The sequence below is a fragment of the Furipterus horrens genome, unplaced genomic scaffold, assembly GCF_987537825.1.
Source record: "Furipterus horrens unplaced genomic scaffold, mFurHor1.1.pri manual_scaffold_10, whole genome shotgun sequence".
Classification (NCBI taxonomy): Eukaryota; Metazoa; Chordata; class Mammalia; order Chiroptera; family Furipteridae; genus Furipterus; species Furipterus horrens.
Genome location: NW_028327180.1, coordinates 44,654,779 through 44,682,074, shown reverse-complemented (window position 1 = coordinate 44,682,074; position 27,296 = coordinate 44,654,779). Strand labels below are relative to the sequence as shown.

The 27,296-nt window shown below is 53.1% G+C and overlaps 2 protein-coding genes across 7 annotated transcripts; one reads left to right on the top strand and one right to left on the bottom strand.

The window, feature by feature from the left end:
- Positions 1–231: 231 nt before the first annotated feature.
- Positions 232–12,935, top strand: CC2D1A (coiled-coil and C2 domain containing 1A). 6 transcript variants are annotated; one of them, XM_090289724.1, is made up of 29 exons: positions 233–540; positions 1,873–2,008; positions 2,994–3,103; positions 3,196–3,261; positions 3,538–3,672; positions 3,765–3,999; positions 4,794–4,918; positions 5,236–5,308; positions 5,480–5,551; positions 5,645–5,775; positions 5,855–5,927; positions 6,621–6,754; positions 7,124–7,235; positions 7,317–7,489; positions 8,205–8,327; positions 8,414–8,472; positions 8,561–8,677; positions 9,932–10,005; positions 10,082–10,140; positions 10,261–10,312; positions 10,390–10,489; positions 10,577–10,667; positions 10,971–11,108; positions 11,199–11,260; positions 11,839–11,902; positions 11,994–12,120; positions 12,195–12,271; positions 12,352–12,399; positions 12,479–12,935. In XM_090289724.1, exons 1-29 carry the CDS (start codon positions 481–483, stop codon positions 12,497–12,499), a joined length of 2,847 nt encoding a protein of 948 aa, XP_090145850.1. In that variant the 5' UTR covers positions 233–480; the 3' UTR covers positions 12,500–12,935. The 6 variants fall into 6 exon arrangements, with proteins under 6 accessions (XP_090145851.1, XP_090145850.1, XP_090145848.1 ...); XM_090289722.1 differs by having other exon boundaries at positions 11,196–11,260; XM_090289723.1 differs by having other exon boundaries at positions 7,121–7,235.
- Positions 12,936–13,652: 717 nt separating this feature from the next.
- PODNL1 (podocan like 1) lies at positions 13,653–18,147 on the bottom strand. Its single transcript, XM_090288947.1, is given in 10 exon segments — positions 13,653–13,803; positions 13,950–14,098; positions 14,797–15,454; positions 15,929–16,044; positions 16,301–16,457; positions 16,710–16,819; positions 16,933–16,997; positions 17,293–17,386; positions 17,850–18,071; positions 18,073–18,147. Coding segments are annotated over 10 exon segments (1,797 nt in total).
- Positions 18,148–27,296: the final 9,149 nt, after the last annotated feature.

Genomic DNA, 27,296 nt, shown 5'->3' with positions numbered 1-27,296 from the left:
GACGACTACCCAGACCAGGAAGGCCACGCGGGACACAATGAAACCAATAGCCACTGCCGCCCTTCACAGACGTGCGCTCTCTGCAGCTTTCCCGCGCTCTGCGAAGCCCAGTCGCGCGCATGCGCGACGCCAGCTTTACCGCTCACACTCACGCACGTTCCGCCTCTTGCCGGCACCACCTGCGGCACCACCCACGGCCCCTAGGTGCGCGTGCGCACTCGTGCAATGCCTGCCGGGAGTTGTAGTTTCAGTGCAGTGGGCACGGCAAGTCCAGTGGCCGCTCTCCGGTGCCGCGGCGCCGAAGGGACGAGGCGGAAGTAGGGCGGCCATCCCGGAGACCGAGGACGCGGGTCTGCGGTCGCGGGGTGCCGGCGAGGGGTGCAGGGCACAGGAAGGGCGCGTGCGCGGCGATAGGCCCCCGGGGAGGAGGCAAGGCAAGGCCAGGCAAGGGGACCGTGGTCGGACCATCTAGCCTGGAAGATGCACAAGAGGAAGGGAACCCCGGGACCCCCGGGCCGAGGCGCCGCCGCCGCCCGCCAGGTGAGTCTGTACCCCGCGGCCTCAGCAAGGGGAACCCTCCATACCCCTCTGGGGAACCCGATCTCCACCCCCAGGTGAGCCCCGGTCCCCGCCCCCCAAGTGACGTTTGACACCCAAAGTGCGGCCTACTGGACCTGGCTCCCCAGCTTCTGGCTCCCCGTCCTAGGCTCAGGGCCACCTGTTGCTGCAGCAGCTCCATTCGGGGAGCGGAAGGCCTCTACCTGGGATAAGCACAGTTACTGCTTCCCTGGTCTGAGTACTCTTTGAACCGTCGCATGAGCCAGGCCACGGCAGACTCTTTTTCATCCCCATTGTAAAGATGAGCACACTGAGGCCCAGAAAGGTGAAGACACCTGCCCATGGTCATGGGAGTTAACAGCTTGGCCAGAGTTAAGGGCAAATGCAGAGCTGCTCCCATGAGCCCATAGGACTGTGGCTGGGTCCCTTCTCCCCCTCTCCCATCTCTTCTGTTTCAGGTACTGAAAGAGTTTGATTTTTCTTAGTTTTGATGGAAGGAGCCCAGGCCATTGCTTAGTGACAGGTGTTAAGAGTCCGGCCAACCTCAAGGTTCCTCCTGGCCTCTGCACACTGATACTTGGCCTCACAGCTCTCAGACTCAATTTCCTCATCTGTAAAATGGAGGCTCTAAGATTCCCTGTGTCATAGGACAGTTATGAAAATTCATTGGGAAAATTCATGGATAGTGCTATAACATTAAGTGCTACTATCATTGCTATGACTATTAGACGGAGCTATACATAACCGCCAATATTGTGCCATTTTTGATCCACAGAAAGGGCAATTTTGTGTAGCTCAACCTAATATTATCATGTCATGATGAGTCATTAACCAGGATAGGATAGGGTAGGAAGATGGATCTGTTACATAGCAAAGAACCCATTTTCAACATCATGTTACTGTCAGGGCTTCTACTTACTTTTGACACCTCCAACCTTCCTGCATATCCCCCTCTGCTGAGGATGCTGGAAGAAAAAGCCCAGGTGTGTGGAGTGGCTGTGCTTTAGGCAGCGTGTGGGGCCTGCTTTCCGCACTGCTCTCTGCTAGCAGCGCATCATGGGTGCAGACTCAGAGCAGGAAGCTGGGTCTCTCTGCCTGCCCTTTGCCTCATGATCTTTGCCAGAGGGCCTGGCCCATCTTGGGACACCTGTTGCATTCTGGGCCTGTTCTAGACTTTTGGCACTCCCCAGAGAAATGGTTTTGCCAGAAGGCCTGGATTCTCTTCCTCCCGAGGGGACTCTTAGTCCATCTTGGCTGCCTCTGGCTAAGTGAGGTGTATCCCAATATCTGACTGAACTCTTGCTGTTCCCACAGCTGGGCCTGCTGGTTGATCTCTCCCCAGATGGCCTGATGATCCCCGAGGATGGAGTTAACAATGAGGAACTGGAGGCCGAGTTTTTGGCTTTGATTGGGGGCCCACCCCAAGCCCTGGAGAAGCTCAAAGGCAAAGGTGAGATTCTCAGCCCACACTTGAAACATTTCCTGAGCTCCTGCTGTGGGCCAGGCTCAGAGCTGGGTGCTAGGAAGACAGAGGAAAGGAGACAAAGAAGGTCCCTGCCCTCCTGAAACCCACAGCCCGGGTTAAAGGTTGTGATCAACTCTGGGCCCAGAGTGACAGTTCCAATTCCAACTCTGCCACTTACTGGCTGTGACTTAATGAGTCCTAGCACCTGTGTGGGCCTCAGTTACCCCATCGATAAAATGGGAATAAACCACACTTATGTCACCAGAGTTAATCTTCTAGTGTTCTTAAAGCACTTTACCCAGGACCTAGTGAGTTGTGCAGCCCACTGATAGGGCTGGGATAGGGGAAGCACAGAGCAATGGGAGAGACCTATGAGCTGGGAAGAGATTCACAGAGGAGGCATCCATCATGGGTAGGGCCACATGAAGAGTTGGGGAGCTCTTCTGGGAGTGGTCACAGCACATGCAAAAGTCCTAAGGGAGATAGCAGTGGGCAGAGGATCCCAAAGTGGTCAAGTGGGGCTGGAGCACAGAGGGCAAACGTAGCCTTTACACTATTTAGCTAATACAGTTGATCCTCTTTATCACAAATTTTGTATTTGTGAATTCAACTACAGGCTAAAATTTATTTGTAACCCCAAATCAATACATGCAGCTCTTTTGCAGTCATTCTTGGACATGCACAGAGCCACAAAAAGTTTGAGTCACCCAACTTGCCCAGTAGTGAGGAAGTTCCAAAGCCAGAGTTTGAACTCAGGCTTTATAAGGAAGGGATAAGGCAGTGAGGTCAGCTGGGGAGTGGGATCATGCCTGCTGGCCCTAGGGCAGTGGGGTGTCACGGAAGTGCCAGGAGAGAGACATGCTGCCACATTGCCTGCTACCATATTCTTTGGGGCTGTGGGCGACCAGGATGGGAGACTGGGGACTCTTGAAGGATCCTGGTCCAGCTGGCACCTCCCCCCTGCTGCCAGGTCCCCTGCCCATGGAGGCCATTGAGAAGATGGCCAGCTTGTGCATGAGAGACCCAGATGAGGAGGAGGGGACAGATGATGAGGATGTGGAGGCTGATGATGACCTACTGGTGAGTATCTAGGCAGGGCTGGAGGCCTCCCCTCCCATTGTTGCCCCATCCATCAGGCCTTCACGCAGGTCCCTGGCCTTGTGTCCCGACAGGCAGAACTAAATGAGGTCCTTGGGGAAGAGCAGAAGAATTTGGATTCCCAGCCTCCCAAGGCCCAGGTATATGTCCCAAAACCCTGTCCTCTCTTGCTCAGGGTTAAAGGCCTTCCCTTGAACATCTTAGCCATGCGACCTCAGGCAGGTGATAGGACACTTCTAAGCCCAAGTTCTCTGTACCAGGGGAGGGGATGATCATTTCTGTCCCTCCAAGGTGGGGGCAACTGGCCCAGGGGTGATATGCCAGGTGTGCAGTAAGCCCTCAACCAAGGACACCTGCAGGGTGGGCTGAGTTGGATCATCACCCACCCACACCATGCCCCTGACCCCTCCCAATAGCTGAAAGACACAGCCCCCAGCCCAGGGATGGAGGCCACCTTGCAGGAGAGGCTGGCCCTCTACCAGACAGCAATTGAAAGCTCTAGGCAAGCTGGAGATAGTGCCAAGATGCGACGCTATGACCGGGGACTTAAGGTGAGTGGGCAGGCGGGAGAGTGAAGGGACCCCACCACTGCCCCTGCACCAGCTCCAGGCTCTTCCAAAACCACATTTACCTCTGCTCCCAGACACTGGAAAACCTGCTGGCCTCTGTCCGGAAGGGCAGTGCCATCGACGAAGAGGACATCCCACCACCAGTTGCCGTGGGAAAGGGCCCAATGGCCATACCCAGCCACACTCCTGCACCCACCTTGCCAGCCTCTATGAACCCGCCAGCCCCAGAACCCAGGGTCACCATGGAAGGTTCTCCTCCCATTGTCCCAGCCTCATCACTGGGCTTGACTAAGCCCCAGCTGCCCCCAGGTAGGCCGAGTGCAGGGTTGTTGACATGGGATATCGGAGGATATGTTCAGTGGTTGGCCCCTCTGTGAAGTTGAAGGCCCTGTACTGATTTTGAGATATTTTAAATATCCCTTCCTTTCCCAGAACTGCATGCCCCTGGAATTCATTCATACCTTTTTGTGTGTGTGTGATGATAAAATATATATAACATAATGTGTCATTTTAACCATTTTTCTTTTTTTTTTAAAGATTTTATTTTTTATTCTTTAGAGAGGGGAAGGAAGGGAGAAAGAGAGGGAGAGAAACAACAATGTGTGGTTGCCTCTTGCATGCCTGTAACTGGGGACCTGTCCTGCAACCCAGTCATGTGCCCTGACTAGGAATCGAATAGGCAACCCTTTGGTTTACAGGCCAGTACTCAATCCACTGGGCCACACCAGCCAGGGCAAAATACATTAGATTTAAAAGAGTGGTATGACAATTTTCTTTTTCAAATGTTACTATTTGCAAGATACTGGAAATGACAACCTTGGTCACTTTTTGAAACTTAAGATGAAAAATTTTAGATGCCAACCTAAAAATGTATAAGAGTGCATTAAATTTTCTAAAAATTTCTGGGGAGCAAAACAGCAATGGAGCAATGGATCTGGAGCCTGCCAGGCCTAAGTTGAGTCCCCATCATGCATTCTTCAGGCTGTGTGACTTTGGAGAGAAGGCATCCCCTCTCTGAGCCTTAGTTCTCACCTCTGTAAATGGGCCTAAGAACAGCCTTTGTTGTGAGAATGGAAATGGTTTGTATGCTGCTCTCCTTCCAGGTCCCTGCAGCACTGGTCCCCTGGCTCAGTTGCAGAGTCGTCAATATGAGTACAAGCTGGCTGCCCTCCATGCCAAGCAGCAGGGGGATACGTCCGCTGCTGCCAGGCACTTCCGTGTGGCCAAGGTGTGTCCGAACTGGGGAACAGGGTTGGATGGAAAGTATAGGAGACTTCCAACATATATGGTGGCAAAGATCATGGGCTCCGGAGTCAGACATACCTAAATTTAAATCCCAGCTTGATTACTCTCTAGATGTTATTTACTGCATCTCTTGGGACCTTAGTTGACCTTTTCTGTGAAATGAGCCTAGGTGTGAGAAGGGACTTGAGCAAGATTGGGCAAAGGAAGGGGCAGAGCTAGGAGTCCGCTGTCACATGGCAGGGCTCTGCATAGGGTTCCGGCTCCAGCTGCAGCCTCTTCTGATCTCCTTCCTTCTCACAGAGCTTTGATGCTGTTTTGGAGGCTCTGAGCCGGGGGGAACCTGTGGACCTATCCCGCTTGCCCCCTCCACCTGGTGAGTACCCTGTCTGCCTGCCCTCCAGGATTATTGGAGGCCTCCACTGACTTCTTCCTGATATTGCCACCTCCTTTGGTCAGGCCCAGAGACCAAATCAGGCCACACCAGCCTGGGGGTGGGGGTGGCCACAAGCAGGACCCTCATTGCACTGGACTTCTCTGCCCCCAGACCAGCTGCCCCCAGACCCACCATCACCATCACTGCAGCCTCCGACTCCCACCACAGTGCCATCCACACCAGGTAGGCTCCTGGGACTTTGGGCGAACAGACCAGGGCAAGACAGTCTTGCCTTCCAAGACTCTTAACCCTGTCCCCCAACCCCATTGGGCCCAGAGGCTCCTCCACCCCCGAGGACTCTCCTGGAGGCACTGGAGCAGCGGATGGAGCGATACCACGTGGCTGCAGCCCAGGCTAAGACCAAAGGGGACCAGCGGAAGGCTCGAATGCATGAGCGCATTGTTAAGGTGCATGGGGGCTGAGTGGGTGGGTGCGCAGCCCCTGGAGACCATGCCCAGGGAGTCCTGACACCTGTGTTCCCCACAGCAATACCAAGATGCCATTAGAGCTCACAAGACTGGCCGAGCTGTGGCTGTGACCGAGCTGCCTGTGCCCCCAGGTAGGCCCTGCCCCCACCCCACCCCTCCAGCCTCTACCCTTTGCTGGTGCTATTCTTTCTGACTATACAGGCTCAGGGAGCTGATGGCTAAACATTCAGGAATTCTGCAAGCTTGTTAGACAATTGATACCTTAAAATCAGTACAGTGGGAGTGTTTACACCATGGAAACTGGCAAACACTAAAAATCAGAGGGCTTTATTTGAAGAGTCTACTGGCACCCCACTGCTGACTGATCTTTCCTTTTCTCCTTCGTTTGATTCACTCCTTCGTAGTCATCAGTTCTTTAGTTTTATAGATACCTACTCAGCCTCCCATTAACCCCTACAGTGGGTTTGAGGCCTCCTCTGGGTTCTCAGAGCTGCCTGTGGATCCCCACTGAGATCAGTGATCTCTCTGCACTTTGATCCCCTGGAAGTCCCCCAAGGCCTGGGACCACCTTTTGTACCCAGCACAGCACTTCATAGTGCTTCCTTGTTGGTGTCTGCTCAAGGGCCCAGGGTCAGGAAAGAGGAGGCAATAGACAAGAGGGAGGTTGACATGGTCTGATGTCTATACCAAACCACCAGCAGCTCCTTCCTACAGTTAAAGTGGCTTCAAAGGCCTCAGGCTCCCATTGGATGGGGAGGAATCCACTTCTCCACCATCATGGCTCAGGTCTCTCCCTCATGACCGGGCCCCAACTGGCCGCCCAGGCTTTCCCCCTATCCAGGGCCTAGAGGCCTCCGAGTCCACCCAGCCGAGCCTGGTGGGGGTCCTGGAGACTGCCATGAAGCTGGCCAACCAGGATGAAGGCCCAGAGGATGAAGAGGATGAGGAGCCTAAGAAGGTGTGAGGGGCAGGGCCCTTGGGGTGAGGCAGGGAGTGGTAACAATGTAAACTCTGACAGTCCTGGTCTTGAGCCAGAAAGAACTAGCCTCCTGCCCTGGCCTTGCCACCTCCTGACCATGTGGCCGTGGGCAAGTCGTTTTACTCTCTGAGCCTCAGTCTCCTCATCTATAAAATAGTCATAGTTGTAGTTCCTGCCTCCCAGAGCTGCTGTAAAGATTCAACAAGAAAGGACTGCATGTTGTATTTAGTGCTGAGGAAACAGAAACTAAGCTGGTCACTGTTGTCAGTGTTAGGCTCTGACCATCTGGGGAGTGACCTCATCATAGGTGCTGGGAAAGCCCTGACTTCCTCTCCTATTCTTCAGCAGCTCAACAGCCCTGCAGCCCCCATGGCCCAGCCCAAGGCCCCACCCTCAAGGGCGTCCCAGCCAGGATCCACTTCAACAGCCAAAGCAGCCCCCAAAGGCACATCCACCAGAGGTAGGTGCCCCCTCACCACTCTGGTTGCCCATCACATGGCCATGGGCTGGGCAACACCTGCAGATTCCCCTCTGCCCACAGCCCAGCAGCAGCTGGCCTTCCTGGAGGGCCGAAAGAAGCAGCTCTTACAGGCTGCATTGCGAGCCAAGCAAAAGAACGACGTGGAGGGCGCCAAGATGCACTTGCGCCAGGCCAAGGGGCTGGATCCCATGCTGGAGGCCTCGCGCAATGGGCTGCCTGTGGATATTGCTAAGGTGAAACCTCTAGGCCTGCTAGACTTTCCCAGGTAGACTCTGGCCACTTAATAGCCATGTGACTTGGAATATATTAGTCAGGGTTCAGGCTAAGCTGCTCTAACAAATAGGTCCCTCCCAAGAGAGGGGTTAAACAAGACAAATGTTTATGTTTCTTTCATGTAGCACTCAGGGTGCTTTGGGCTTTTATAAAGAACCTCCAGAGTCCAGGTTCTTTCCATTTTGTTGTTCTGCCACACCTGAGGAGGTTGTCCTTGTCCATATGGTTCAAGTGGACCACTAACCTGTTTGCATCTAGTTCATGGGTAGCCATGAGGGAGAAAAATTGCAGGTCAAGCAGCTTTGGCTAAAGAAAGTGACATGGAGTTTCCATCACTTCTGTTCACCTCCCATTGGTCAGAATTGAGTCACATGGCTGCACCTAGCTGCAAGGAAGGCTGGAACATTCTCTTGCAGGGCTGTCATGTGCCCAGCCAGAACACCATTACTAGGGAAGAGGGTGTGGATCAGATTTGGGGGAAACAGTTAACAGATTCTGCCATTTTGGTCAGAACCATCCACTTCTCTCTCAGCATCACTTTTCTCTTTGGGGAAGAAGAAAGAGCAGGGGCTGGGGACAGAGTAGTGGTCAGGGAAGACCTCTCCAAGGAGAGTTTAGGGCAGGCCTGCTCACTGTTGACCAGCAGACCTCTCCCCATGAGCCTTGTCCTTCCAGGTTCCACCTGCCCCTGTCAACAAGGATGACTTCGCCCTGGTCCAGCGGCCTGGCCCTGGTCTGTCTCAGGAGTCTGCCCGGCGCTATGGTGAACTCACTAAGCTCCTAAGGCAGCAGCATGAGGTGAGGGGGCCCCTGGCCCAGGTCAGCAGGCCTCCCCCAGGGTCATAGTCCTTCAACCCTCCCTTCACTGTCTTCTGCCTCACCAGATGTGTCTGAATCACTCCAACCAGTTCACGCACCTGGGCAACATTGCCGAAACCAGCAAGTAAGTGCCCCCGTGCCCACCTCTGCCTGGGTGTACACCCCTGTGTACCTCTGGCACCAGGGACCTTAGCAGGGCCCTCTTGTGGCAGATTTGAGAAACTGGCGGAGGACTGTAAGCGGAGCATGGAGACCCTGAAGCAGGCCTTCGCCCGGGGTCTCCCCACGCCCACTGCCCGCTTTGAGCAGAGAACCTTCAGCGTCATCAAGTAAGACCCCCAATGGCCCCTGGCTCAGATGCCCTTTTGAGGAGGGGTTTGCCCTCCCCAGAAGCTGGTGGAGGACTTGCCGCTGGAGGAGAGTTTTGTTAGGTGGTGGGAGCATAGCACACATAAGGGTCCTGAGGCAGGCATGAAGTGCAAGTGAAGGATGGCGCGTGAGGGGGTGTTGGCAGTGATGCATTTGGAAACGGGGAAGATACAGTAAGTGCAGAAGTGTGCCGTGTCCCGGGGGCCTATGTGAGCCCTCAGGGTGGCGGTTGTTGGTCCTGCTCCAGTTTAGTGTTCCCACGCCCTGGATAGTTGGTATTGTTTTTCCCACATACAGATGAAGCCAGGTGCAGCCGCTGGGATAACCTAGGACGGATGACCACCTAGGAAAACCCACACCATTTACCCTGGCTTTGCCATGTCTGAATGACCTGGCTCCCCAGCATTTCCTCTCTACCTGTTGGCTCCAGTTTGCTCTTCTCCTGCCACACAGACCTCTTTTTGGTCCCCCAGACATACCAAGCATGTTCCCACTCAGGGCCTTCACCCAGACCCTCTTTCCCAGGACTTCATGTCACAGCACCTCTTGACATCTAGCATCACTAATGATGTTGGTCCTCACCGACCACCCTGTCTAAGGCAGCCCCTCCTGAGTACGCTTCAGTCTTTCCTCTATTTTAATTCTTTGCAGAGTTGCTTTGTTTCTTTATTTATACATTCATTGGTCCTCTTTCCACTCAGCCAGCTCAGGCTTTGTGAACACAAAGAAGGTCTCTCTCATTTACTTCTGTATCCCCAGCAATGAGGACCCAGGCTGGCACACAGTAGGGGCTCCAGAAATATTGCTAAATGAAAGAGTTTCCCCGACCACGAGGCAATTTGTTGGCACATAGTAAGTACTCAGGTAATGTCAAATGAAGAGAAGGCCCCATACCAGCTAGGGCCCTGGCTGGCACATAGGAGGAGTCTCCAGAAATACTGTTAAGTGAAGGGTAGGTGCCACATCATTGAGGCTACTGGCTGGTGCAAAGTAGGTACTAAACAGATACATACAAACTGAAGAAAGGACCCAGAAGTTAGCCATTGGCAGAACTGGACAGAGAGCTCGATTTTGTCTAATTTTAAAACTGGAGCCCAGGAACTGAGATGCCCCCAAAGGCCAGTATGGGGCTTGTTCCCTGGCCCTATCAAAGGAAAAAAAGGGCAGGTGGTGGGGCTGAGATGCCTCTGTCTCCCCACTTGCCTTCCCGGAAGGATCTTCCCGGACCTCAGCAGCAATGACATGCTCCTGTTCATCATGAAGGGCATTAATTTGCCCACACCTCCAGGTGAGGGAGCACCAAGCAGGGGTCAGGGTCGTGGGGACCACCTCTCTGCCCAGCTGTGACCCTTGTTTGCCCACAGGGCTGTCCCCCAGTGATCTGGATGTCTTCATTCGGTTCGATTTCCCTTATCCCAATGTGGTATGTGTAGAGCCAAAGAGATGGGCTTAAGCCCCACCCAACAGGACGGGAAGTGGATCGGGCAGGGGTCCCAGGCCAGGCCCCAGCCCCTGAGCTTTCCTGCCTCCTGTCTGGTCCCAGGAAGAAGCTCAGAAAGATAAGACGAGTGTGATCAAGAACACAGACTCCCCTGGTGAGACATGGGCAACAGGTAGCCCTACCCCCTGCAGAAAGAACATGAGCCTAACTCCCCTCTCCTTCCCTGGGCAGAGTTCAAGGAACAGTTCAAACTCTGCATCAACCGCAGCCACCGAGGCTTCCGAAGGGCAATACAGACCAAAGGCATCAAGTTTGAAGTGATCCATAAGGGGTGAGCTGGGGGGCCAGGCACTGCATGGGCTCTGGGGGACAGGCAGCTGCCCTGGGCCAACCATCCTGTGTCGCGTCACACACACAGGGGGCTGTTCAAAACTGACCGGGTCCTGGGTACAGCCCAGCTGAAGCTGGATGCTCTGGAAATGGCATGTGAGGTCCGGGAGATCCTTGAGGTAAGAGGTGGACATTAATTTGAATGTTCCAGTATGGCTGTGTCACTCATTAATAATCACTCAAATGCTCCTTGCCCTCAGCCTTTCAGGGGTCCTCTTTGCTGACCCAGCCTCTCCCCTGGAAGCCCAAGACCTTACTTCCAGACCTAAATACCCCATCACCCTGTCCCGTTATGACCAGTTGGCATCTTTAATCATACTTATGGACTCATGTTTTGTAAATCACCTTGGGTGTCCCTGATCCCAGCCCTGGGACTCCAGCTGCTGCCTGTTTCCCAGTAGCCACTCCTTATTCCCACCCAGGTCCTGGATGGTCGCCGGCCCACAGGAGGACGGCTGGAGGTGATGGTCCGGATTCGAGAGCCACTGACGGCTCAGCAATTAGAAACAATAACTGAGAGGTGGCTGGTCATCGATCCTGTGCCAGCAGCTGTGCCCACAGTGAGACCCCACCCAGCAGTAACCCTAGGGAGGGAGGCTTGGTTCACGGAGAGCCAAGACTCACAAGACTGGTTTTGTCCTCTGAAGCAGGTTGCTGGGCTCAAAGGGAAGGCCCCTCCCATCCCTGTCCCTACAAGGGAGCCAGCAAACAGGTTGGTGGCTGGGCCGGGCCAGGCCATGCTGGAAAGAAACCCCCTTTTCCCCACCTCTGCCCTTCCTGGACAGTATCTCATCAGGCACAAATTGGAACATGTCTCTTCCCTGCTTTAAAACCTTTCCTGGCTCCCCTTCTTCTGGAGGATCCAGTTTAAACTCTTCATCTCAATCTTTAAGACCTTTTTTGATCTGACCATTGTCAGTATATCCAGCCTTCTCTCTCCCCACTTCCTCCTGTTGGTTCATGGCCACACCTAGTGTTCACTGTGTTACAGTACCCTAAGTACTTCTACCCCCAACACTTGTTCCTGGCTCCTCTGCTCAGCTGACTCCTCTGGGTCCCAAATTGGCTGTCATCTCTTCTAGGAAGCACTCCTTGACCTACTGGCATTGCATTGCCTGGGTATACAGTGCAGTTGCCTAGATGTACATCATCACCACTAAGCTGTGGGCTTAGCAACATTGTGGTGGACCTGGCTTGTCCCTGGCTGTTCCGCAGTGCCCAGCATGTCAAATTAATGGGTTCAGGGATCAGGGATCCTCACAGACCCTCATCCCTATCCCCATCCCATAGATCCACCCGGACTCTGCATAGTCTCAGCGTGCTGGCCTTTGACCAAGAGCGCCTGGAGCGGAAGGTAGGTTCCCACCCACTGGGGTTAGTGGGGCAGGATTGGGGGTTCTTTCAGGCTCAGGCAGGGCCCTGACAGCCCTCTCTGTAACCCCCAGATCCTGAACTTCAGGCAGGCTCGGCGGCCAGTGCCCCCAGAGGTGGCCCAGCAGTACCAGGACATCATGCAGCGCAGCCAGTGGCAGAGGGCACAGCTGGAGCAGGGGGGCCCAGGCATCCGGCGGGGTAGGGGCTCAGGGACAGGTACACAGGGAAGGGGTGGTGGCAGTGGCCCCATTTTGACCCTCCCCCACCCTCAGAATACATGGCCCAGCTGGAGCGTCAGCTACAATTCTACACAGAGGCTGCCCGGCGCCTCGGCAACGATGGCAGCAGGGTGAGCTGGATGCGGTTTGGGTGGGCACTGGGGGACCGGGCCTCTCAGGGCTTCCCACTGACCACCCATTGGATCCCCAGGAAGCTGCAAAGGAAGCGCTCTACAGGCGGAACCTAGTCGAAAATGAGGTTAGCAGCTCAGGTGTTGGGATGGAGGATGGTCAGCTGTGACTGTGACCCCCACTAACTGCATTGGCCTCTTATGCAGCTGCAGCAGCTCCATAGGTGAGGGGTCGATGGAGCTGGCAGTCCCTGGAGATCAGGCAGCAGGCTCGAGGCCCCGGTGCTGGAAGAAGCTGACACTGCCACTGCCTCAGACCAGACAAGCAGACAATCAGCGGACAATCAGCTCTGGATGGACTAGTCCCCTGCTGGGCCCACCCAGCCCTGGCAGGGAACATCAGGGATGGTGCCCACCAGCCAGCCTATGCCCCTGGCCTGTTCCAGAGGTGGGAGAGCGGCTAGGACCAAGCCCTGAGAGCTCCTGCAAGCACTTTACTTCCTATCCCTCCCTAGCCTTAACCCCAAGCCCACCCTCACCCCAAAGAACCTCTGAGACCAGCCAGAACCTGGCTGGCTCCCCAGAGGGGGTGCCCTGGCCCAGCTAGGCCCCAGAGCTGATACATGGAATAAACAACCAGGGCCACACCTGGCTTTCCAACTTGCCTTTGTCTCTTGCCCTCAGTGGCTGGGCTGGGTCTGCCCCCACACACCCTCCCGTGGGGCAGTGAAGGGGAGACGTCTGTAAGAGAAGCAGGCTAGGAGGGGGAGTATCTTGCATGTGAAGGCCATGGGACCTGTGACCTGCCTGAGGACAGCTGCCCCACCATGCATTTCATCTTCCCATGTAAGTGCAAATACACCTGGTAGCCTTGGGCATACCTGGGTTTATAGGTGTGGTCAGACCTTACGTGGTGGTGCTTGGTGACCCATGTGTGTCTCAGGGCCTGGAAATCCAGCCCTGCCACTCACTGGCCACGGGACCTGGACCAAATTGCCTGATGCATTTAGCATCCTACAGCCTCAGTTTCCCCCACTGGATGTAGTGATGGCGAGAGCCCCTGGCATCCCACAAGGTGGAGGACACCTGATAGGTGGTGAGACTTGGAAGAATTAGGCTTTATTGTTGCTGTCTCCATCTGGGCGAGAAGTGGGAATGTGGCCAACAGGGCTGGCGTAGTCTGTGCACCTGGTGTGTGAGCTGCATGCCTCAGTCCCTCCCTGTGTGTGAGGTGCTTCAGCTTCCTAGCCAGCATGGGTCAGGTGGGCTTAGCCCTCGAGGCCTGGGAGAGATGGGTTGAGGCCCCCGGTGGGCACTGTCTCCTTCATCCATAGCCCAGTGGAAACCTAGAGGTCTGGGCCCTTCTGACAGGCCCCTCATGTCAGGGTCCCTCTGCCCGTGGCTGCTGTGGTGCTGTAGGTGGCAGCTGGATCAGAACCTGCTCAGGATTACCCATTGTGTCCACCACGTGCAGGTGTGGGAGGCCCAGGAAGGCCTCAGGCGCAATGCTGGTCATGTGAAGCCTATTGGCCCTGGACCAAGAGGCAGGCATGAGGGCAGGTGCAAGGGTAGGAGGCCACGGCCATCCTGACCCCAACCCTGGGCCTCCTGGGGTCCTCCACAACCCACCATGGTCCTTTTCTGCCCATCTGGATCTACCCAGCCGTCCTGAGCGCACCTGAGGAAGAGGGCACGCAGGTTGGGTGTGCTGAGGAAGGCTTCGGGGCCCACATGGCTGATGCGGTTGCTCTGCAGGTGCAGCTCCTCAAGGGCCTCAGGCAGGTCAGGAGGCACAAAGGACAGTTTGTTGTGGCTGAGGTCCAGCACCTGGGCAGGCAGGCAGAGAGGGTCCTGTGGTGGCTCCAGGGCCCAGGCCAACTGCTCAGCTAAGCCTCAAACCACCTCCTTCCGAGCCCTCCTCCCCTCCATGCCAAGCCCAGTCCTTCTGCCTCCTCCCTCAGACCCTCTTCATAGCTCCTGAATTTCTCCACTTGATGGAGGTAAACTGAGTCCTTTCTGAGGCAGCCCCCGCTATAGGTGCTAGAGACACAGATAGGTTCCCACCTTGTGGGAGACAATCCAATTATTTATGAGGATGGCACTTAATCCATGTCCTCATGCCCTTCTAACACTCATCATTTACCTACAGTTGTTCATTGCTTTCTCCCTAACCAGGGTGTTTATGCCCAGGGCTAGGAGCCCATTGGCATCCCCAACGCCTAAAACAGTGCCTGACACCCAGAGGATTTAAACTATGGAATCGACAGTGGTCAGGAGCTAGAGGCCACAGTGTTTACTTGGGGAGAGGGAGGGAGTGTCTCAGAGGGCCGGGCAGCAGGGACAGCACAGCCAAAGGCCTGGAGGCTAGATCTGACCCATCCACGCCAAGGCCAGCCTCCTCTACCCTCCGATGGGGTGCTTTTTCTGTGGCATTATCCAAGGGCCTTGTGGAAGAAGACCTGGTCAGGCAGGAGGACGGGCAGGAGGAAGGGCCGTCGGGACAGTGAGTGTGGCTAACACCTGACCTGCAGGGCCTGTAGCTCATGCCAGGTGCCTGGCTCGATGTCACCCACTTGGAGTCGGTTGTGCGCCAGGCTGAGCTCCCGCAGCTGGTCCAGACCAGCCAGCGGCTCAGGATCTAGGGTCCGCAGCTGGTTGCGTTGCAGCCGTAGGGTGTGCAGGCCAGCAGGCAGACCGGTGGGCACCTGAGTCAGCTGGTTGCCGGCAAGGTCAAGGCTGCGTAGGGCGCGCAGTGGGTGGAAGGCCTGACGGTGCACACGGGCACTGGCCAGGTGGTTGTAAGCCAGGTTGAGCTCTGCCAGGCCTGGCACGGCAGCCAGGTCGTGGGCACCCAGTGCAGCCACACGATTGTGGGGCAGCACCAGGGACCGCAGGCGGCGGGGCAGCGCCAGGGGCACACGCTCCAGTCTATTTCCATAGACATGCAGCGTGTGCAGGCTCCGCAGCGGCCGCAGTGCCCCTGCAGGCAGCCCGGCTGCCCCCAGCTGGTTGTGCTGAAGCAGCAAGTAGCGCAGTCCACTTGCCCCACGCAGCCGGGCTGCCTTCACCTGCCGGATGCAGTTCCGGCCCAGGTGCAGCACCACCAGGGTGCGGGGCAGGCCGGCAGGCACTGCAGCCAGCTGATTGTGGGACATGTCCAGGTACTCAAGGCGGTGCAGTTTGCTGGTGGGAGAGAGGGTCAGCGTCGATCTGGGCACCCAGTGTCAGGGACCAGATAGATCTTTGATGGGGGGCAGGAGGACTGATGAGTGGTGCTGAGATGTCATCTGGAAATTCCAACTTTGGGGTTGGTAAGTTGAGAGATCTGGGTGGGAGGTAAACTTGGGATGATCAAGGCTTGTTCTGGCCTGAGGATTGATTAGATGTGGGAATGACCAGGACAGAGTTCTGGGTCCAAATCTGCAGACAGCAGCTGTGATGATGGATAACAAGATGACTGAACAGGGTAGCTGGGAGCAAGGATGGCTGCAAGGTCCTGGGCCGAGCCTGGCGCACAGTAGGTGCTCACCAAACGAGGCCATGGGTTAGGAGTGATATAAAGGAGGGGGACAAAGGGTGGGGGCCCCAGACCCTGAATCCTCAGCCCCTACTGCCAGCACAAGGCCATATCCCATCCCACCTTGTCTCAGGCCCCACCTGAAGGTGGTGGCATCCAGGCCACTGTCCGTCAGCCTGTTGTGTTGGAGGTAGAGCTCACGGAGGTGGATCTGGCGGCTCAGGGCTCCTCTGGGTACTTTGGAGATGAGGTTGTTCTGGGAAGGGAGGAGAGAATGATGCCCAGGGTCCGGAATAGAGGGCAGTGGAGAGCCACAGAAGCCTCGTGGGTAAGAGAGTGATAGCTGAGGAGCTGGCTGCAGCGAGGCTGCTCAGAGAGCACTTGCGACGGGCTTATGCCAGTGGGAGAGACTCAGAAAGATATTTCTGACTGCTGGAATTTTGAGGAGGCAGAAGGGTCTGCCAGGAGAGGGGTGAAGGGGGCGCGGAGGGCAGTGAGTTGAGGAGGGGCACCTGCAGGTGGAGCCGCTCCAGAGAGGGTGGTAGGCTGGAGGGCAGGTAGCTGAGCCGGTTGTTGGAGAGGCTGAGGGTGGTGATGGCCTCAGAGCCATGGAAAGCATCGGGGGGTAGGCCGGCGTTGCTCAGCTGGTTGTTGTGGAGGTACACAGACCTAATGGGAGCCAGGCTCCGGTCACCAGCCTGCCCCCTGGCTCCCCACCACTCCCCCTCTGCACCCCAGCTCAGGGTTGCCTTTGCGCGCGCGCGTGTGTGTGTGTGTGTGTGTAGTTCTTCAGACAGAGCATCCAGTGTCCTGTCTCCCCCAGACCACCCAGGGTAGGCTCATGACCTCCCTCAGACCCCCACGGTGGGGGTTGACCTAGGCTTGTCTGATGCCTGGGGGTTGGGCTGGGCCAGGGGCTACCTGAGCTCTGGCTTTTCCCCAAAGGTGAGTGGGAAGATCTCTGTCACTTGGTTGGCAGCCAGATCCACTATTCGGAGGGAACGAGGCAGAAACTGGGGGGCTGCTGAGAGCTGTGGGAGCACAGCATGCTGGTTCTGGTGGCACGTTCCAACCCCTTGCTGACCCTCTGCACTGTGTGCTGTGTGATCTGGCTAGGGTAGGGTGGGGGGTTGGGGGGGCTCACCTTGTTGTGGGCCACGTAGATATACTGCAGCTGGGTGAGGGACTCAAAGGCCTCGTCAGGCAGGCCTGGGAGCAGGGCAGGTATTGAGGGGACCTCAGGCCTAGTAGGGGGCAGGGGGAGTCTGTGCTCCCAGCCGACCCCAGGCTTCTGGCCAGGGACTGGCAGAGGCTCCTCCAGGCACTCCCCTCCACTGTCCGCAAAAGCCACAGCCCCCCTCCCTCCCATCCCCTGAGTTTCCATCCTGCTCAGCAAAGGACAATTCTGGGAACTGCCACAGAGCTGCCCACAGACCCAGCATGAGGGAGGGAGAGGGCTGCTGGGACCAAGCCAGGGAGGGGCAGCCTCCTGTTGTCCCCTCACCCTCAGAGGAGATGAGATTGTTGTGCAGTTTGAGGGTTCGAAGGCCGCTGAGGCGGGACAGTTCATTGTAGGGGAGCTCCTGGAGCTGGTTGTTCTGGGGAGGGACATTCACACCCCTGACCCAGATGACCCTGAGCCCTCAACAAGCCCCCAGCCCTGACCCTCAGCTCCCCATCATACTAAGCAAGAGAGCCCCAACACCCCATTACCCCTATAGTTGATTACAAATGCCTCATCACCCCTTAACCAAAAAGACATTGATCTGCAACATCCCATCCACACCTACAGCTGACTCCTGACACCCATCACTTTCAGCCCAGACAACCCCATAACTGCCAAGATGTTGACCCCCCTACACTCCCAAAACCTAACCCCTCCCACACCCAATACCTGTTCCCCCACCTCCAACACTCATCAAGACCAGCTTCCATCAATGCCAAGACCCACATGCCCAATGCTGTATCCCTGCATGTGGACCCCACCCGTCCCCTCTCAATTACAGCACTTCCCATGCTCATCCCACTTCACCCCACCCCTGCAATGTCCCCACTCCTCACCTGCAGGGAGAGGTGCTGAGCCGCCCTGGTGATGTTGTGGGGGAACACCTGCAGGTCCAGGCCATCGCAGTCCACTGTGTCATCCTGGGGGCAGGAACAGCCCGGAGGGCAGGCCCGGGGCGGAGGCTGCAAGCTCTCCCCCAGGTGGGGGAAAGCTGCATCCTCTATGCCATCGGTGGTTGGGGGGCCCAGCAGCAGCAGCAGCAGCAGCAGCAGCAGCAGGCTCAGCAGCTGGAGTGGAGGGACAGGTCAGGGTGTCCCCAGGTTTGGCAATGGGTCACCATTGTGACAGGAGCATCCCTCAGGGGGTGCTCATATTTTCACCCGCCCCACCTCACCATAGCCAGCCCCATTTCAGCTGTCTTGCCCAAGCTGCTGCCGACCAGGGCTTCCTAATGGAAACCAGGCAGACACCTCCTGGAGCCTCTGCTTTAGCTGCCACTGACCCCCATCTCGGCATAGGACACACTCCCTGCAGCCTGTTCCCCAGGGGCTCAAGAGAGCTGCCCCCCTCCCCTTGCATGCCTTGGGAAGGGTGGGTGGGCTGCTGGGAGTGGTGAGGAAAGGCCAGCCTGTCCCCTTGGTCCCCCTCCAGCCCCCCCTCCCCAAACTGCTTGTGTAACCTAAGCCAGCTTGGGCCAGGCCACGGGAGCAAGGAATGTTTGGGGGAAAGCTGAGATTCACCCTGTATGGTATTTGGGCCAACCGCAGGAGTAGGGGTGGAGACAGAGGAGTAGGGGATACTCAGGCCACTGGAGGGTCCCCAGGGAACTGAGGCTGGCAGAAGGGGTCAGGGCAGGCCTGTGCTCAGCCTGCCAGCTCAGACACCAACCTGGAGGCTCTCAGCTAGGTCTGCTATCTTGGCGCACCCCCCCCCCCACCAGCTGGCCTCCCTGGCAGCCACACCACCCCCCATTCCAAATAGCCACAGCTGCCGCCTGAAAGGAAATTACACATATGGAGGCATCAGCCTGGTGGTTAAGGATGTGCACTCAGTGCCAGCCTGCCTGGACTTGAACTTGGGCTCAGCCACCTCTCTGGGCCTTGGTTTCCCACTCTACAAAGTGAAAGTTTGTCTCACCTCCCAGGATGGGTGTGAGAATTAAATGAGATAATGCCTATGAAACTATGAAGCGGTAAGACAGTAGCTGGCACATCCCAGGCCCTTGATGCCAGAGCAGCAGTGTGTGACACCAGGTGAGGAAACTGGTCTCTGCCCCTGGTCTTCCAGTAGGCAGTTAGACAGACATGAGCGGAGCAAGGATGATGGGACAGGTACAGAAGGTCACCAGGGTCAAAAGCCCTGGGTGCCTAGCAACTGGCAGAACTGGGAAAACAAGGACCTCAGCCCCAGGGTAACTTTTCCTCCCCTAGCATATTGCTGGTCATCTGGTTTAGACCTCCTGACCTTTCATACCACTGGTCCTGTGTCTTGGACCCACCCCTGACCTTTCCTCCCCTGGCTTGTCACTAGTCATATGGTAGACCCCCTTGGAGGAGGAATAAGGGGCCAAAGAGTGGCCTCATTTGACTCCCTTGCTGGCCCTTACACAACCACTCCCTTAAGCATTAATCCCTATGGATAATATCTTGGCTCAATTCTGTCTCAGCCCCAGGCCCAGAAAAGTAGCGAGTTTAGGGTGGAGGATGACAAGACCAGCTGCAATGACTAATGACTCTTTCCCTTAAGTGCCAGCCAATCAGTAGAGACCGTGACCCTGAAAGGACACAACTGGAAAAGCTAATGAATATTCTATTGAGGTCCTCTCCTGGGATCTCCCCTAAGATCCCCACCCTTAGAGAAGGCATAAAATCCCTCAGGACAGAGAGCCCAGCTTGGCTGTCTCTCAAGCACTCTCTAGAGCATCCCGCCCCCCTTACCTCAGGCACAGATATCCTTGCTCTCTCTCTCTTCAGTTGTAAGGACCCTCCTTTTGCCTCTGTAACCTGTTTCCTGAGCCCACACAGCCCAGCTGGCTCACTTCTACCTCAGTGACTTTCTAAATAAACTTTTGCTTGTATTTGGGTCTTGGCTCTGAATGCTTTCTTAGCCAGAGCTCAAGTACTGAGGTTGCAGAACTGAGGTCCAATCACCGATAACATTCTGGTGCTGATAACATCTGATCCCTGAGAAATGCCACATGCTAGTGGGGTGACTTTACCTGCCCTGACCAGCTTTCCCACATATAAAATACGGATGACAGCAGACCCTTCCTCAAAGGGTTGTCACAAGTCAAAACCAGTAGCAGGGAGAATGTTCTAAGACCACATTTGACCTTCACAAGTGCTCAGTGGCTGAGGTGATGGGCTGCACAAAGGGCATGAAGGAGGTTAGGATCCCCTGGAAGCAGAGCTCGATGCAAGGATTGAGTGTATTTTTTCTTGGAGAAGGAAGCTGTAAGGAAGTGGGGAGGTGACAAGGAAGGAAGGGAGCAGTCACGAATCAATGAGTGATCACTGGCATTATCAACTTGCTTGGAACTTGACAGTTGTAGCAGTCAAAATCTTGTTTCCCAGAAAACCCTTAGTCCTGGTCAAATTTGGGTGAATCATTGCTCTTGTTATCATGTTACAGAGGGAACCTGGCTACAGGTTCCATTAGTCCCATCTGGGGGTCTCCAAAACTGTTACAGAGCGAAAGGGGGTTCTTTCACGTGGTGCCTTGGTGTAAAACCCAACAACTAGTGTTGAAGAAAACAGATCTTTATTTACAATATTCCAACCGGGGGAGGACAGTGATCACTTCAGCTCAGAGCCCTGTTTTCCCACGGGACCCAGCACTTCCCTTGCTCCCCAAAAAGCTAGAAGCCAAAAACATGCCCAGAAGTTCCCCATCCTTTATCTGTCAGCTGTCTCCTTCAGGACCTGGGGAACAATGTCATCAGCCTCTGTATAACAGTCCAGGAAAACATGTGCCTTGTTGCACTGGATCACGCATGGTTCTCTCTTTGCCGTTTCAAAGCCGCATGGAGTCCTCCTCTGCCCTCCTTGCAAACCGCGTGGATCTCCTCTCTTCCCCACAAAGCCGCATGGTGTTCTCCCTGCTAAAATGTCTGCCGCCAATTTTTAAGCCCCTGACTGCGTCCTGACACAGTGGGTGTGGTACCCAGTTCTGACCATTCACAGAACCTTGTGCAGGCTCTGTATGCTTTTTCTGCACCATTCCATGGGCAAAACCCCTCCCATCTTCTTGGGTCCTTGGAAGAACCAAACCATTTGCATAACTGAGAAACTAAGCTACTAGCCATAGTCATGCCAAGGCATCTTAAAAGCTGTTCCCTTTTCCCCATCCCCCAATCTGCAGGCCCTGGAAATTTTTGGAGACCCCCCCACTCTGTAACAATCAGGCAGTTTCCTGCCATAGGCAACTGGGGCTCTGTCATGTTGGGAAACACTAGGAGATTGTGTAAGACACACACTTCAGAGTCATTCACCTGAGGAGAAAGGAACTGGGGATATTGACCCTGTACCTCCCTCTATCGGTCACTGATTGAGGGCTGCCCCCAAGGGGCCCGAATTCCACTGCACTTTGGATAGAGCAGGCTTCAGTCCTAAAGAGATATAGGTGCCTGATGGTGAGGCCTAAGGGGGCAGCCATGGGGAGATGGGAGTGAGACACATCAGGTGGGTGGTAAGAAGGGACCAAAATATGGGAGAATGGTGGAGAAAGAGGCTATCTGTAGTGTGACTCTCCCTTCCACAGAGGTGGAAACTTGGCCCCAAAGAGGTGGTCATTTGCTCACATTTTCCAGGACTATGTGGCCTTGTGAGAGGGGCGGCCCTCAGAGCTCTTCAGGGCTGGGGCAGGTGACAGGTCTTAGCCTTGGTCAGAAGAGAACACAGCCCCATGTGGTACAGGTGGCCATTAGTTTGACATTGTGTAGCACAGTAAGGGGGCCAGTCCCAGCAAGATACTGAACTACACTGCACAGATCCTAGTCCCAGGGAAGCAGCAATGAGAACCTAGCTGTCTGAGGTTCTGGCAGGCTGACTTCAGTTGCAAAGCATGGAGAACCCAAACCAAACTAACTTATGCAAACAATAGCATTTACTGACTCATGAAAAAAATATTGGGGGAGGTGTTCTTCAGGCATATCTGAATCCAGAGGCCCAAGTGATATCTTATGACAAGTTTTCTCTACCTCTCTGCTCTACCAGCAGGCTTCTCTGTGTGGTGTCAAGATATCTCCAGCTGTAGTCAGGCTGAAAGCCCCAAGATTCAATCTCATTGGCCTAACTTTGGTCACATGTTCATCGGGAACCAGTCCCTGTGGCCAGAGTGATAGAATGTGCTGATTGGCTAAGAACCTAACCATCATTCTGGCCTTATATCCCTGTAACAAATTCCCATTCCTTTACCCAACCCAGCCCAGCTCAATCGTGTCCTGCCCTGTCCTGCCCTGTCCTGCCTTGTCCAGCCAAGCATGGAGTTCTGTAGGGACAGAGGTGGAGTGTAGTTGACCAATGTTGATTCTGGCATAATCAACACTTAGTACACCTTTATGGAATGCCTTTAGAATTGCCTGTATGTGTGAGAAGATTTGCATGGGAAGGGAGGGTTGGTGTCTCTCAGTTACCCCAAGGCTCTGATCTCAGAGTAGGAAGGACTGTAGTCAGGGGGACAAGCAACAATTGCAGTAAAACTGTGAGCAGCTATTGCAGGAATCTGGTCTTATTTGGTTGTTGTGGGTGGGGAAAGTGTGGTTGATGTGGGAGGGAGCGAGAGGCTGATGGGAAGTGTAATCTTCCCATTAGAAGAGAAAAGGAGGAGTCTTAATTCAGAACCAGTTTTTGACCTTAGGCCCACCCCTCCTTATCCTCTGATAGCATCCAAGCTCAAGACACGGGCCTTTCAGGGTCTGGACCCAATCCATAAAACCACTGCTACTTAGCTGGGCACAAGCTTCCTGGAATAAAAAAACTATACTTCCCAGCCTCCCTTGCAGCTAGGTGCAGGATATAAGCAGAAGTGGTATGTATAACTTTGAGGATTTGGGTGCCTTTATCTTTCCTACTGTTGGAACAAGATGTGATGACTGGAACTTCCATCAGCCATCTTGGGCCATGATGTCAACTTGAGAATAAACGCCTTGAATGGTGTGGCAACAAGATAGAAGCAACCTGAGTCTCACATACCATGGAAGGCTGTGCCATCCTTGGAGTAACCAGTGTTTTGATCACCACCTATTTACCTCATTGGTGAAGGAGGGAATAGTACAAGATGGCCAAACACATGACACCTAACACTGGATATATTACAGAGCGAAAGGGGGTTCTTTCATGTGGCACCGTGGTGTAAAACCCAACGACTAGTACTGAAGAAAACAGGTCTTTATTTACAATATTCCAACCTGGGGAGGACAGTGAGCACTTCAGCTCAGAGCCCTGTTTTCCCACAGGACCCAGCACTTCCCTTGCTCCTCAAAAAGCTAGAAGCCAAAAACATGCCCAGAAGTTCCCCATCCCTTATCTGTCAGCTGTCTCCTTCAGGAAACCGGGGTACGATGTAAGCAGTCTCTGTATAACAGTCCAGGAAAACATGTGCCATGTTGCACTGGATCACGCATGGTTTTCCCTTTGCCCTTTCAAAGATGCATGATGTTCTCCCTTTCCTTTCAAAGCCACACAGAGATCCTTAGCTAAAATGTCTGCTGCCTATTTTTAAACCCCTGAAGGTGTTCCCTGATACAGAGGGTGTGGTACCCAGTTCTGACCATTCACAGAACCTTGCGCAGACTCTAAGCTCTTTCTGTACCATTCCACGGTCAAAACCCCTCCCATCTTCTTGGGGCCTGGGAAGAACCAAATTCATTTGCATAAGTGAGACACTAAGCTTCTAGCCATAGTCATGTAAAGATGTCTTAAAAGCTGTTTCCTTTTCCCCATCCCCCAACCTGCAGACTCCGGGGATTTTTGGAGACCCCCACTCTGTAACAGATAGAAGAGATAAGTATTAGTTTATTACTCACAGATACTCACAGCTCAGAGGAGGACACTGCACACATGGGGGCGGTGTACTCCGGAGCAGAGTCAAGAAGCAGGGACTGTAGGAGGCAAGCTTTGTAGTAACAAAAGGGTGGAGTGACCTCTGTTTCCCATTGCAGGATGTGATCGGTTCATTAGGATAATTTCTTAGGTTGGCAGAGAGGTAAAAACCATTAGGTTGAGGACCAGATGGGGTGCAGCTGGTCTGGCTAATAGAGGAACTAGCCAGGAGGGGAGACTTTCCCACTGGGTGCGAGGGACTGCTTAGGGCTTTGAGGCCCTGTGAGGCTCAAAGCACATGGAATTTTAGGCCTTTCAACAGAACTCGCTCTGGTTATCAAGAACATAAGTGAAATCTGATCTGACATCTTTCTTGTTTAAGCCACTGTTTCTCTTTTATTTCTTCTCTTTGTTTCCTGTTTTTTTTTTTGTTTGTTTTTTATTTTTATTTTTATTATTTTTTAAAATATTTTATTTATTTTTAGACAGAGGGGAAGGGAGAGAGAAAGAGAGGGAGAGAAACAATGTGTGGTTGCCTCTCACGCTCCGCAACTGGGGACCTGGCCCGCAACCCAGGCATGTGCACTGGCTGGGAATCAAACTGGTGACCCTTTGGTTCGCAGGCCAGTGTTCAGTCCACTGAGCCACACTAGCCAGGGCTGTTTGTTTGTTTTTTAACTCAATCTAATCATAATGGATACAGGGGATAGCCACAGAGGTGAGAATTGAAGCCGCAGCATGGATGATGTTAGTCAAGGAGAAAGGATAGAATGAAAAGAGAAGAGAAACAAAGACTGACCCTTGAGGAATGCTGATGCTGAAGGGGTGGATGGAAAAAAAAGGCATTGACCATGGAGATGGAGGGTTGGAAAGAGATAAGGAGCCTGAAAAATATCTGGTAAAACTGAAAATGTGCCTGCCATGTACTTGGGATGGTTAATTGTATAGGGCAAATATAAAATTATATTATAAAATTATATTGAGTCACAGGGTGCCCAGATTAACCATAATTTTTGGGTGTGTCTGTGATTGTGTTTCTGAATGAGATTACCATTTGAATTGGTAGATTCAGTAGATTGTCCTCAATGTGGATGGAAATCATCCAATCCATTGAGGGCTTGACTAGAACAAAAGTTGGGGGAAAGAGAAATTCACTCCTTTTTTCCTCCCTGCCTGCCTGCTGAGCTGGTACAATGGCCTTCTCCTGCCATCTGACTGGGATTTATGTTATTGACTCCCCTGGTGCTTAGGCCTTCAGGCTCAAACTGGAATTATACTACCAGCTTTTCTGGGTTTCCGCTTGCAGACAGCAGATCATGGGACAGATTATATTGCAATAAACTCATCATAAGTTGACAATATTATAACTCAAATATGCGTTTAATATACCTAATCTGCTGAACATCATAGCTTAGTCTAGTCTACCTTAAATGTGCTCAGATCGCTTACATTAGCCTACAGTTGGGCATGATCATCTCACTGCCACTGCTCAGCATCACAAGAAAATATCATACCACATAGCACCAGCCTGGGAAAAGATCAAAATTCAAAGCTGAAGTACAATTTCTATTGAATGCATTTCACTTTTGTGCCACATGCAGTTGAAAAATCACACATTGCACTATCAATAAGTCAGAAACCATCTGTATATATCTTACTGGATCTGTTCCATATGTGTATTAGGCAGGCAAAATCATTCTGCATAACATTTGACCCCAAGAGTCAGTGATTAACACTAGAGCTGGTCCACATGATATAATCCCAACTGATCAGCAGGGTTTCCAAGCCACATGGTCACCCAGTTTGACAGAGGCTGCAGCAGCCTCCACAATTGCTGGTGCAGTGGAAGAGACAGAGGAGACTCCCAAGTCAGCTTCTCAGTGTGTCCAACTGGAAGTACCACACAATCCTTCTGCTGCCATTTCATTGGCCAGCATTAGACACATGGTCCTGTCTGACCACAAGGGATGGAGAAGTGAGGGGATGGGGTTTGAGAGGAACAAGTGCAATATTTGGAGTATTACTCCCTCTGTGACACCCACGGATCAGCAATCTAGTCTTCAGAAAAAACTATTACACAGCCTCCAATAGCTATGCACAAGGATGCTCCCCAGCAACCTCATTTATTAGAGTGAAAATTCTCTCTTGCCCTGCATCCCACATGGCTCACAACTTCACTTCATGATCAATGAACATGTGTTGAGTAAGCAAATAAAAATGTCCAATAAGACGGGAATAGACTTTTTAAAAACTGTGTCCTATTAAAGTAACAGAGAATTAGCTCTACACAAGAAACTTGATCACTACATATTGCATTAGTTTCCTTGGGCTGTTGTAATAAACAACCACAAACTAGGTGGCTTAAAATAGCAGAAATATATTCATTTCAGAAGTTTAAATATCTTTTTGGATTCGTGAAGGCTAGAAGTCCAAAGTCAAAGTGTTGGCAGAGTTGGTTCTTTCTGGATGTGGTTTCCTTGCCTCTCCTCCAGTTTCTGGTGGCTGCTGGCAATGAGTGACATTCCTGGGCTTGTGGCTGTTACTTCAAACTGCCTCAGTTTTCATATGGGCTTTTGCTGTGTGTATGTCTTTTGTTTTTCCTCTTCTGTCTCTTATAAGGACACTGGTTATTGGATTTAGGGCCCAAGTGGTTAATCCAGGATAATCTCAAGATCTTTAATTTAATTACATCTTTTTTTTTTTTCCAAATAAGGTCATATTTACATGTTCTGGGATTTAGGTCACCAGCATTTCTTTGTGGGTCACCATTCAAACCACAACATGAGTTGATGTGAGCAGAGATAATCTTGTGAGAAAAAAAGAAGTTACAGAGCGAGGCTAACAATTTCGATCATTTTCATAAGTAAAAAAAGATATTGGTTGTTTCTGGGGGAAGAACTGCGTAGCTGGGGTTGAGTGCACAGTGGAGCTTGCCACCATATATCTTGTGTATTTGTTGAATAAAAAAATACTTGATTGAGGTTACATGACATGCAATAAGATGAAAATATTTATTAAATAGTAAAGCATTTGATGTTTAAATGAGTCAAAGCTCATCACTCAAAATTCCACATGTATGCACCCGCAAAACCATCACCATAGTTATGATAGTGAACATTTCCATCACCCGCAACATGTCCTCGTTCCTTTTTCAGCCCTCCCTCCCTCCACTTCACCCCAACCCCAGACAGAGAGCTGGAACAGAACACAGTGGCCTGTCCAAGTGTCTTTATTCATTGCACATCTTCTTTAAGAAAGAGTGGTCCCTTTACCCCCATTTATTCAATCATTTATACTGTAGGAACTCATGGGTAATTATTTAATTCTTTGAATCACAATATTCTTTTAAATCTCATATCAGATTCCATCATCTTCTAAAAACCTTCTAGAGACTTCCCTTTATATTTAAGAGTAAAATCCAAATGCCTTGTTTACCTACAAGCCCATACACTTATTATTTGC

Excerpts from the sequence above, each read along its gene's own strand:
- CC2D1A (XM_090289726.1), top strand. The coding sequence starts at position 481 with ATGCACAAGAGGAAGGGAACCCCGGGACCCCCGGGCCGAGGCGCCGCC. Across the intron at positions 11,109-11,195 it reads TGCCAGCAGCTGTGCCCACA|CAGGTTGCTGGGCTCAAAGG; the intron begins GTGAGACCCCAC and ends TGTCCTCTGAAG. Across the intron at positions 11,261-11,838 it reads ACAAGGGAGCCAGCAAACAG|ATCCACCCGGACTCTGCATA; the intron begins GTTGGTGGCTGG and ends CCCATCCCATAG.